Source organism: Homarus americanus, unplaced genomic scaffold, assembly GCF_018991925.1.
Source record: "Homarus americanus isolate GMGI-L3 unplaced genomic scaffold, GMGI_Hamer_2.0 scaffold57980, whole genome shotgun sequence".
In the NCBI taxonomy this organism is placed as follows: Eukaryota; Metazoa; Arthropoda; class Malacostraca; order Decapoda; family Nephropidae; genus Homarus; species Homarus americanus.
Window position 1 is genome coordinate 15,398,926 of NW_024716703.1, and position 13,177 is coordinate 15,412,102.

At 39.9% G+C, this 13,177-nt stretch overlaps 1 protein-coding gene across 2 annotated transcripts in view; it reads right to left on the reverse strand.

The window, feature by feature from the left end:
• Positions 1-227: 227 nt before the first annotated feature.
• LOC121858311 overlaps positions 228-13,177 on the reverse strand; it is a 182,918-nt gene continuing 169,968 nt past the window's right edge. For both annotated transcript variants that reach the window (XM_042354644.1, XM_042354643.1), the window contains 2 exons: positions 8,389-8,528; positions 228-630 (listed from right to left, as the gene is read on the reverse strand). In XM_042354644.1, coding sequence (XP_042210578.1) covers positions 463-630; positions 8,389-8,528 — 308 coding nt within the window. In that variant the 3' untranslated portion in view covers positions 228-462. The remainder of the gene's footprint in view (positions 631-8,388; positions 8,529-13,177) is intronic.

Consider the following 13,177-nt stretch of genomic DNA (forward strand, 5'->3'; position numbering starts at 1 on the left):
TAGCACCATCCCATCTATTGTTAAAATAATAAACAACTCCTGATTTACGTACTGTACAGCCCTGTAAATGTATTCAACGCATATTATATCATTATGTCTAAATCAAATGTAAGTTTGTATATTTTCAGCCACCGGCTGCAACTCTATTAGTAAACCGTTTATTATCATTATTATTATTATTATTATTATTATTATTATTATTATTATTATTATTATTATTACACACACATACACAGACACACACAAAGTATATGCAGAGAACAAGGAAAAACACCAAATTGTTTAGAAACCATGCCAAGACAGTGGGAAGTTAACAAATGTTGTGTGTGTGAGAACTGTGGTAGACAAACGTTTGCTAGCCTTCTGTCGGCAGTGGAACTCAGGAGCCGATGAACAATCATTGTGGGTGCTGGTGGTGATCGTGACGAAAGTTCGCCACCCCTCTGCTCGCACTGAAGCAGATTAACAAGTCTCCTTATAGGTGTGGCTGGCGATCCAGTCAATGTACTTGGCGACTCTGGCGAAGATGCCTGGTGATTCCTTCCAGGCACAGCGGTACCCGAAGCTCACCGTCCCAATCAGTTTCCAGTAACCCCCTATCTGCGCCACCAGTGGCCCACCACTGTCTCCCTGTACCACAACATACATAGTTTTAATACATTGGAGAGAGAGAGAAAAAAAAACAGAGTTATTCTTAACACTTTATAGGTCATATCATGGGTTAAGGTGGCACGTTAATTATGTGCCTACGGGGCCAAATTCGCAAGTGTACTGCAAACAGTGAATCTTTAAGGTAACCCATACGCAAAGTACACAAATTAAATTGAGTTGGGAGATATAAATCTCCCATCCAAGCTCCAAAAACATTACCATGCCAACTTAACCTCTGAATATACATGAATGATTAATTATGAATCTTTGAATAATTATTTATTTGCATCTAATTTCTAAATATTAGCAAGACTACTTGGAGCAGTTGCTTCTCACGGAAATCGGATGGGGAATTGAAAATAAAATCCTCGTGGGATGATAAATCCTGAGAGCGTAAGGTAGACGAAGGAAACATTTCATAAGGAGAGGACAGGCACCCTTGATATCCGTGCCCCCTTGGAATATGGTGAAGAGGTTAATCCACATTCTCAAAGGTTCGTAGGTTAAATATTTCCCCCAACAGCACCAGTCATCTTACTTCTGTTGGTTGTAGCACTTGTGAGTACGTTACCCCCAGTATTATAACTTTCTTTGACCTTCCCTATTCACACACCAGTGACCCTGAGTTTTTGCTGTTCCTTAGTCAGTACCAATATTTCCACACTGATGTTGCAAGTGTCGTTTCCCTAAATGTACTGGACCGTATATGTTACACCCCCTTCAACCCATAATGTCGACACAATACTCCCTCATATTGACCCTGATTCCTTTCTACACAAAACTCACTGGGTTACAACCCCAGTTGTAACTAATACTTTCCTGAGTTTAGCTCCAGCCTCATGCTACCCCAGTCCTCCATAATTAGTCATAACATCAGCAGTATTCCCCTTCACTTAGATACCTTTTCAGATAAGTGTATAGCTTCTATTGTCCACAAATTTGATGTACACTCGGAAACCATATTCTCTAGCCCACCTGGACGGGAGCCCACTCTAACTATCACGAGGCAATACACGCACGAACACACACAATCATAGTACTGCTGTATAGATGACATTATGTATAAGTATTGTATATGGCATTTTATACTCTGCATTATCTTCATTATATATGAACACGAAGAAAAATTACCATAGGTTGTAGTTACGAAATTATGAATGGAAATAAACACTTCCAAACAACTCAGTGAATCCACACAACGTTTACAGCGCTTGTGTGTGTGTGTGCCAGACCAAGATGCTTCCACCACACCCCATCTACTGTATATCTTTTATTTTCCCTTCATTCGCATAACTGTATGAAAAATCGTGTTTAATTTAACTACATATTTCAAAAACCTTAAATTACATGTTGATCAGTCACTCCTCATTTGACACACTTATAGTGTAATACTTTGACCATCCCACCTGGGCACATGGAGGCCCACAGTAACTCTCACGGGGCAACATACGCACGAACACACAAGTTATGATATGAACCCTTCCAGGCTTCACTATCATTATTATGTTATGTTCATCGTGCTCTGTATCTTGGTAACTAGTCATAGTATCATAGTATCAATACATGAAGAAAAATCTATATTAATATACTGTAATATTGCATTTTATTGCAAACCGTAAAAAATCTCGTTTAACCATTGGACGTAAGGGAAGGCACACCACACACTGGAGTTATGAAATGAAGAACCAAAGGACATAGGAATGACCGACCTGACGTCGTGTGTAGGGAGGCATGCCGTATCAGTGTGGACACGGTTGCTCAAAGGGTAAGTCGTATAATTCATCCTTGCATTTGTTGAGAAGAGTTAAATATATATATATATATATATATATATATATATATATATATATATATATATATATATATATATATATATATATATATATATATATATATATATATATACTTTCCCTCACCCTAGCAAACTAGTTAGCATAGCATAACCAAACAGCCTCGCAAGGACCAATAGGTCTGTATATAATGTGTGTGCACGCGCTAAAATGACCTAGTATATTTTACTAATGTCTCATTGTCCATGGGTTTTCTTACAGTTTGGCTGTGAGTTTTCTATTTTGTCTACCTGCCAGTTCAACAGGACTGCTAACCATCCTCCCAGCAACTCATATGCCATCCCAGACCCACAGCCTATATGTATGGTGCAAGACCGCAGTCCAATACATACAAGTCGGGCAGTCAAGCGTTGGTTTGAGGCGCACCCGCAGATTATTCTATTGGACTGGCCCCCTAAAGGAGCCGATTGTAATCCAATAGAAAATCTATGGGCGCATATGGTTGTTGAATGGGATGTTGAGGAGAAAACGAGTGAGGCAGTGAGGAGACACGCACATAATGTGTGGGAGGGAATAAGGAGGAGGCCGAACATCTGCAGCAATCTGGTAGATTCCATGCCCACCAGATTGCGCGAAGTTATAGCAGCAGATGGAGGTTGGACACGGTATTAACCTATGGGCACGAGGTGTCTTAGTGGTAGTAGCCTTGCCTCGGGATCCTATGGTCAAGAATCAAATCTCCGCCCACGACGGTGCCTTGCAGGGGGTGGCGGGGGAGTTAGCTCTCTGGTGTAACCTCGTTGGGGCCACATAGACTTCGTTTTCTAACTCTCGGGAATTTGTCCAGGTATTTTACTCTGTGGTTTTACGTCACTTCACATAAATATGCTTACGAAATCTATGCATTAATATGCCTAACTCTTGGGAATCTGTCCAGACATTAAATATGTTATATACTACAATAATCACATAGATATGTTTACAATGTTTATGCATAATAAATGTGAAAAATATTTTTGGGGTTTCAATTAACCAATAGTCATGCCTACAAAACAATCTTGATGCTCTAAGTGCATATATGTGTTAAATAACGAGTAACTGATCCACATTATTTTGGTAAATAAAGAAATGAAAAGCAAGCACTTAGCCATATGGATATAATTACACGGAAGAAGGGAAATAAGGATGAACCATGGTTTTGATGGAAACAATGTGCTCTGGGACGATGCTCACAATGACGAATGGGAGAAACCTCTTTATGAAACATCTTACCTACTAAGGATGAAGCTTAATGTTACAGAACACACACTCACTCACACACACACAGACAGTGTAACTTTATGTGACGCGTTGTCTGACTTGGGGTAGCTTTGAGCGAACCATACACTTGATATTACAATTTATGTATCCTTCCTGTCCTTGATTTACATCAATAACTGTAGGGCAAAAGTTACAATATTATACTAATAACACTGTCATGTACTAATACTATGACTAGTTACCAAGATACAGAGCATGATGAACATAACATGATAATGATAGTGAAGCCTGGAAGGGTTCATATCATAACTTGTGTGTTCGTGCGTATGTTGCCCCGTGAGAGTTACCGTGGGCCTCCATGTGCCCAGGTGGGATGGTCAAAGTATTACACTATAAGTGTGTCAAATGAGGAGTGACCGATCCACATGTAATTTAAGGTTTTTGAAATATGTAGTTAAATTAAACACGATTTTTCATATAGTTACGCAAATGATGGGAAATTAAAAGATATAGATGGGGTGTGGTGGAAGCATCGTGGTCTGGCACACACACACACAAGTGCTGTAAACTTTGTGTGGATTCACTGGGTGGTTTGGAAGTGTTTATTTCCATTCATACTTTCGTAACTACAACCTATGGTAATTGTTCTTTGTGTTCATATATAATGAAGATAATGCAGAGTATAAAATGCCATATACAATATTTATACATAATGTCATCTATACAGCCGTACTATGACTGTGTGTGTTGCCTCGTGATAGTTAGAGTGGGCCCCCGTCCAGAAAGGACGCTGTATTAACCTCAAGCACCGACCCAGGTGGGCTAGAGATTATGGTTTCCGAGTGTACGTGGGTTCTGTGAGACCAAACTCACTAATGATATTGAACATCTGTATACAATACCTAATTATACGAGACACTGTGTCAAATCCTCACGAAACAGTGGTGGTGTCGCATTGTATGTTAATATTCAGTATAACGCATGTGTAAGAGATGATTTAAAGATTCGGGAGGAATTTTTGGAGAGTGTTTTCACAGAATTACGCAATGACACACGAAATATTCTAGTAGGAATAATCTACAGAAGACCCCACACTAATGTAAAGAATTTTCTTGATAAATGATCGGAGCTTATCTCTATCATAAGCTCAAGAGAGGGAACTGCTACATTACAGGAGATTTCAACCTTGATCTAATAAATTCCGAGACGGACACCTCAGTAATAGACCACCTTCTCGCTACCTGTCATTCGAAGCTCTTCTTTAACACAATAACCACATCCACCAGAGTAACTGCCACCTCTGCCACTGTAATATATCATATCTGGACTAACAACACTCCTAACAATCTTGCACGTGGAATTATTTATAACCCATATCTTAGATCACTTCCCAGTTTTTGCCATGTATAAAACAGCCACAAGATCTGAAAGGTCAAGTAAAGTCACAATACAGAGACTACTGCGACGACAATATGCTCCTTTTTTAAAACAACTTAATGAATGCTAAGTGGGATCTTGTCTATGTCTCCGACAACCCTAACGTGATCTGCTCCAACTTCTCTTGCATCTACAATGCTTGCTTTGATAAATGCTTCCCCCTCAAGACTAAGTTAATAAAAACTGTATCGATCTCCAAACCCTATATTACACATGAAATGAAACACAAACTCCAAAGAAAATTTGCAAAAAGACTTTTAACTTTCGGCGATGCTTACCGAAGTATCAGAAATAGAGTAACTCAAGCAATTGGAAATGCCAGGCGTAGCTATTATACAAATAAGCTCCAGTCAACATCAGGCAGCAGTAAGAAAACTTGGAGTATCATCAATTCTATTCAGAAAAGGAACACTCAACCTACGCCCCCCTACTCAGCTTTTATGATAAATGATACAGTTGTAACGGAACCCTCCCTCATTACCACCACTTCAATGATTATTTTATCAATGTTGGCAAAAATCTTGCAGAGGGCATCCCTAACCACCAAGAGGAATTTAGAGCCAACCTGCAAAACCGACAGCAAAATGAGCTGTTGTTATACCCTATAACAGCAGGTGAATTATTGACCATCATAAAAGTGTCCAAAGATGCAGCAGCAAGCGACGACAAGACCTGACCAACACTGGAGCGGGTTCAGGTACATTCAGGAGCTGGTGCATGCCCAGTACTTGCCAACAGTGCGTGACAGAGATGTGACCGATCGCCTGGGCTGCTAGCGAGCCGATCTTTTGGTGAAGAAGATAAATGAAAAGGAAAAGTAATCAGAGACGTAACCGATCGCCCAAGTGGCTAACGAGCCGATCAGTGGTGAAGAGGATAAAAGTAAAATACCAATGGACATCATCAAGAAAGTATCCCACTTATTACTACCTGTTCTCCTACACATTTGTAACTCCTCCTTCACTAGTGGTGTTGTAGTGGATATCTCCCCTACAACAACTGCCGTTTGTTGCTGACTAGCCGACCCTCTTCGAATTCCCCAGCTTACTCCTCGTGGTCTAGGTCGGCAACCAGCGCCGCCCGCCTAACAAGGCGGAGGTCAACTATCAACCCACACCTACCCCCGCTATATAAGACCTCACCCCGCCGTGACCAGCCCTCTTTTACCTACAGCCACCAACAAGCAACACCTCCTCTGCTCCTGCCTGGTGGCTCTCGCTCTCGCCGGCGACTATGGCGCCCCACAAGCTGCGTGTCCTCCTCTGAGCACCCTCACCAACCAGCTCTCTCTACTCTACGCTTGTAACCACGCTGCCACTTCCCAGCACCAAGCTGCACTGTACATCTAATACAATATGTATACAGAGAGCATATTGTGAGTTTCCTTTCTCCAACCCATCCTGAGTATGAACCTATATCTCAAAACCCCACAGTGTCTTTCCGGATAAACTGAAAATTCCCAAAGTTCACCCAGAATATATAAATTCTGGGGATAAAGGTCTTTTCAAGAATTACCGCCCCATATCAGTCTTACCAGCCCTAAGTAAGATACTGAAGAAGCTAGCATGTAGTAGATTAAATTCTTTCTGCAGTGTCAATAACATCCTTAAAGACTCTCAGTTTAGATTTAGAGCTAGAAGGTCACCTGAGAGTGCTCTGCTAGCCTGTACTAATGCCATCTTAAACTCCTTTGATGACAGTCGGTTCACAGTCGGTATATTCCTGGACCTCTCTAAGACCTTCGATACTGTCGACCATACCATCCTCCTGTCAAAGCTTGAACATTACGACGTTAGGGGCTTATCCTACAATTGGTTTACCTCATATCTGTCTAACAGGAAACAGTATGTCTGCTATGATAATCATCTATTTGACTCCTCACCAGTTTTGTATGGCGTCCCTCAAGGTAAAACCCACTACACATTCTTTCACAGAAAGAAAACCCTACCCCTAGATTTAGACTCCCTGTACCTTGGTAATACAGTCCTCAAACGTGAACAAAATGTTAAATCCCTTGGGGTTATTGTTGATGAGAAACTTAGCAGGAGAAACCACAGACAGTGCAAGCCATTCACAGTAAAGTCAATAAACAGTGCGGTATTCTGTATCACACTCGTCATTCACTCACTCTTGTAGCAATGAGATAAATATATTATGAGCTTGTTTACCAACACTTGATACACTGTCACACACTATGGGGGCCTCTGGCTCTTCAAAAACACAACCCCATATTACTGCACAGAAGAGAGTTGTGCAGACAATGACCTACTTGAAAAAAAAACTGATCACACTAACGAACAATTTGCTACATTGAATTTTTTTTTTAAATTCGAGGATATTAACACTTATTGCTGTGCCCTATTTGTTTACAAATCTGTCAATCACTTGATTGACAATAATTATTTCCAGTTCCGGAATAATCAGAGATACAACTTAAGACCACCCCCCATGAGCTCCCCTCTGTCCCAGATCTCCATAAAATATCATGGTGTGAAGGTGTGGGGCAACTTATCCCCACCCATCCGAGAAAAGACTACGCTCCCTTCCTTTAAATCATCTCTAAGTATGTTTAAGTATTAATATTCTTGTAATACCTACTTTATATTATTGCTTATATTGTACCACCAAAACCATTATATCATAGATTGCCAAGTAGATTGATAGAAATTACCATTGCAATAATTATAGTTGCCCACTAGACATGATACTGGCAGCTCTGTCCTCTTGTTCCACCTTAATACAACCCATGTTGTACCGCTTTCCCTCCTTATGATATTTCTGAATATCAACACCATTTTAAAATATGTTTATACTTATAATATAATTGTGAAAAAATAAAATAAATAAAATATATAAATAACGTGGTAACATTCTGATATGTTCTTACTACCACCATGCTACGTGTACTATTCCACATGATACAAAATGTTACATAATACTTCCTTGAGATAAATGTACAGTATATATTAATTGCCTTCCAGAGACCTCACGCTCTTAACTGGCTCAGCCATGTTAATACAGCAGTGTCATTATTATGGACTCAATCTGCGTTTTTTCTGGCTAAATAAACTGCTTCAATATCATTTATCAAAATTCACTGGAGACAAGAATACATTTAACTTGCTTACTGAGCAAATACACAAAACTAATGAACAAAACATCATGAGAAAAAAAATCATAGCAAGTTATGGGAGAGTTTTAGGCTACTGTACGAATGTTTGAAAAAGGGAGGGTTAGTAAGAGCTATTACCTGACAGGCATCCTTGTTCTGGGTGTAGGTACAGATCATGTTTTCTGTTATCTCGTAGAACCCTGCGTACAATGTGTCACAGTACTCGTTGGTGATCACATCCAGTGTTACTTTCTGCAATATATCAGATTTCGACCCCCCTGCACCAGTTGGTACAGTTATTATAGGTCAGTTCAAGTTAGGTTAGGTTAACTGTAGTAAGTAGGTTGAATTATTTTTCAATATATATATATATATATATATATATATATATATATATATATATATATATATATATATATATATATATATATATATATATATATATATATATATATATATATATATTCCAGTGGGTCACTGTTTCTAGGCCAAAGACAAAGAACATCATGCTATCCCCTCTTACAGGCCAAATATCTAATTCACATATACACAACGGCAGTGATTTAATTGATAATCTCGAGAAACACAATGAACCATGTGAATTAATAAGTTTTGATGTAAATTCACTTTTCACTAGAGTACCAGTGAAAGACCTACTTTCATTTCTTAAAGATAAATTGCAACTGTTAGATTTGACTATTGAACATGATACTTTTTCTCAAATTGATAGAGTTATGCGTTACTGATAATGTGTTAAGAGCAAATGGGAAGTCTTACAAGCAAATATTTGGTATGAGCATGGGTAATTGTCTTTCTGCTCCTTTAGCCTGTATTTATATGGAGTTTTTTGAGGATAGATTACTACCCAATATAGTGACTTTATTCCTCCATGGTATAGATATGTAGATGATGTTCTTTGTCTTTGGCCTAGAAACAGTGACCCATTGGAATTTTTAGACAAGCTTAATGATTTTGTCCCAAGTATTACATTAAAAATTGAAAGAGAAATAAATGAATCCCTTCCATTTCTTGATATGCTTATCATGAGAAATGGTCATAACTATAAATTTCAGATGTACAGAAAGCCTACACAGGTAGACAGTTTCATACATTTTTTATCGAGTCACTATGACTCTACCAAAATGTCAGTTTTTTCTGCTATGTTTTTGAGATGTTTGCGAATTTGTGACCCTGAATTTATTGATGGAGAACTGAAACACATTCAGTCCATTGCACAAAAACTTGGGTACCTTACCCTTCATTGTTTTTTTATTAGGCTATTGTTTTAAAGGGGCTAAAAAATCCTTTCATTCTACTCAAACCAGGCAAATTCCTACACTTCAGAATATTTTGACTCTACCTTATCGCAATGAATTTGTCCCGTTAGTTCAGTCCCTTAAATTATTACATATTAATGTTGTTTTTAAGTATGACTCAACTATCAATAAAATATTAATCAAGAATAGCCCAACCTTGAATGTAAATGGAAGTGTTTACTGTATTCCATGTAGCAAATGTAATGGAAATTATGTTGAACAGACTGGGAAAGCATTGCAACTCAAAATTAAACAGCACAAGTACAATACAGGTATTAGAACAGCATCTGAAAGCAGTGCACTGTTCCTTCATATAAGGAACAATAATCATCCCATAGATTGGGAAAACAGCTTAAAAGTGTAAATCATATATATATATATATATATATATATATATATATATATATATATATATATATATATATATATATATATATATATATATATATATATATATATATATATATATATATATATATATATACACACACACACACACACACACACACACACACTAGCGGAATTGCCGCCCTCCGGGCGGCTCTTTCGCTAGGTCACGGTAGGACGCCACCCTCCGGGAGGCTCCACATTGTCTCACTGTAGTGCATTAGGGTAGACCACATTTTTGGTTTTGCCATTAGCAGCAAGTATGTACAGATTTTTGCCAGTTCCCACTCTGGAGCATCCAACATAGAACTGTCCACGAGAGAAGCAAGGAAACACCAGGTTTAGGCCAACCATCTTTATGGACTGTCCCTGGCTTTTGTAGATGGTCATGGCAAAGCTCATTTTAACCGGGAACTGAAGTCGCTTGAACTCAAATGGCAGGTCAGTGGTGAGGAGAGGTATCCTTGGGATAAATACGTCCTCTCCTTTAGCTTTTCCTGTCAGTATTGTAGCTTCCAGTACATGTGACATCATGTTCTTCACTACCAGTCTTGTGCCATTGCAGAGGATTGGTGGTTCAAGATTTCTTAAGAGCATTATAGGAGTTCCAATCTTGAGAGTGAGGTGGTGAGGAGGCATTCGAGCGGGCTCCAAAGAATTAAGGAATTCTGCAGGGTACTGGACTGCTTGGTCCTGGTCGATTACTGTATCAACAGATTTGAATGAGGTCTCACTGCCTGGAAGCTGTCTGAGTAGAGTCATGTTGATTTCAGCCACTGTTTCATTCTTTGGTGCCAGAATTGCGCGTTCACGCAGCCACTTGTGATCCTTGTAGTGGTGGATAATGTTTGGGTAGACCATGTTAGTGAGCTCAGTTGAGGATTTTACAACATTTCCCCATCCTTGAGGAATGATTATTTGTCCTTCTGAATCAACAGGGAAAGTTCCATTCCCAATCTGTAGTAGGTTTGCAAACCGTCCAGCATCCTGATCTCCTTGTAGATGTACTCTCATGTTTGTGGATAGGGTGAGTGTCTGAACACTTCTCCAAAGGTATGATGCCTTGAGGCACGCATTCAGTTCATCAGCTGGAGTGCTTCAAGGAATGACAGGTAGGATCTGGCGAAAGTCTCCAGCAATGACCATTGTAATGCCACCCATGAACTGGTCATTTTCTCGTATGTCTTGCAAGGTCCTGTCCAATGCTTCAAACGCTAACTTGTGAGACATAGCGCATTCATCCCAGACTATGAGGCTGCATTTTTCTAAGAGTTTTGCCTTTGCTGATCCTTTTTGATGTTGCACACTGGATTCTCATTGTGAGCGAGGTTGAGAGGCAGTTTAAAAGTTGAGTGTGCAGTACGTCCTCCTTCTAGTAGTGTTACAGCAATGCCTTAGGATGCCACAGCAGGAGCAATTCTCCCCTGATGACGTACTTTGGCCAACAGAAGGTTGATCAAGACTGTTTTTCCTGTCCCGCCAGGTGCATCAAGAAAGATCATACCTTCCTGCTCCGCTTGTATTTCTTGGAAGATCTATTCATAAGCATTTCCTTGATCAGGCACCAGGTGAGGCTCATTTTCTTTAACAAAATTCACCAGAACTTCAACTGAGTAATCTGTCTCTCTGAGCAACTCCCTGTTTGCAGCTACTGGTTCTTCTCGGTTTGGGGAAGGCAATCCAAAATCAGTCAGGTTTTTTCCGCATAGCTCCATCACTTTGTTTCCAGCATGATCACAGCCATGTTGAACATGTCATGCATGAACTCAATCTCTTGACCAGGATGTTCTCTTGTTGCTTGATGAAGCAGTTCCTCCGAAAGACTTTCTTGGTGGTTTTTCCAGAGCTGGCTTGGGTTGGAAAGTCCACATGTAGTAATCATGATGGCAAACAGTTTCCTCATTCTCATTCGCGATTGAGTAACTGCTGCCTCTTCTAATGTGTCATTCCAGTGACCATCATCTTCCAGTAGGCCAAGGAGATTGCACGCTTCCTGATAGGTTCTGCAAACTTGTCCATTCACTGTCTTGAGTGCTGCATATGATGTTAGGCCACGGATGTGGTGCAAAAGTAGTCTCAAACAATAGCATTCAAAGTTGTTGGGGTGAACAGTGTAGACACTTCCCAAAGCATTGCCTGACTTTTTCCCTGGATATCCTTCAACATCGGATCCTTGAGCTCTTCTCTGAAACTTTTTCATTGAAGCCTGCCATATGTAGAACTTCGGTACGTCAACATACAGGAGTATTTGAGCAAACTCATCTTCCTGTGAAAGCTTAAAGAATGCAGTGAGAGTCGTATCAGCAGGATTTTCCATTTGATTTTGAAGAGACTCTTCTGTGAAGTATACTCTATCCATTTTCCAGGTGAACAGCCAGATGAACTACTGTTGGACATCGTTCGTGTATGGGAAAACTAAAAATTCTCCATAGGGCTTCATTGCTGCATATATAACGGCCCTGCTGAAACTGTGTCACCTCATCATGAATTCCATCCTTTTCCAATGCAAAGATCGCTTGGTGAGAGCCTTTGTTGACGTATTTGCAAACATACTTGATGGACTTGACTGAATTGCAGAACTCCACATTGATGTGCGCATTGATGCTTTAGTCAAAAGAGGATTGTAGGGGACCACCCATTTGTTGTTTACTGTTATTTCACTGTCTGTTCCAGGTCGTAACACTGCTGTAAAACCTCCATCGCCTGGCGCTCTTCTCCTGTACTGAGGATACCCATCTTCTCCACTCTGAGTATCCTTTATCAGGTCTTTTGGGAAGTTTTTGTTGCAACGTCCATCTTTCATGCAGGGAGAGTGTCTGTTGAATGGTCCACATGGCCCATTAATCATTTGCTTCTTGATGATCTCATAAAGAACTGGATCTTCTTCTGGATGAGGAAACTCTGCTCGTATGCAGTTGTCAATCATGTTCGGTCGAAGTTTCTCTTTCAACCAGATCAAGACATGGGCATGTGGTAGACCTCGTTTCTGCCACTCAATGGAGTACATGTAGCACCGTGTAGGGCCAAAGATTGATGCTTTTGTAAGCAAGTCCATGAGTTTGATCACTTTCTGACGAAATACTTTCGCTATAATGTCATGCCGACCTTGTCCTTTCTGGCCTTCCATTAGAGCTTCTGTTATGTCAGTCCATACAGGGTTGCATGTAAAAGTAATGAAGAGATCTGGTCGTCCATAGTTTCTGAAGTAGGTCATGGCATCCCAG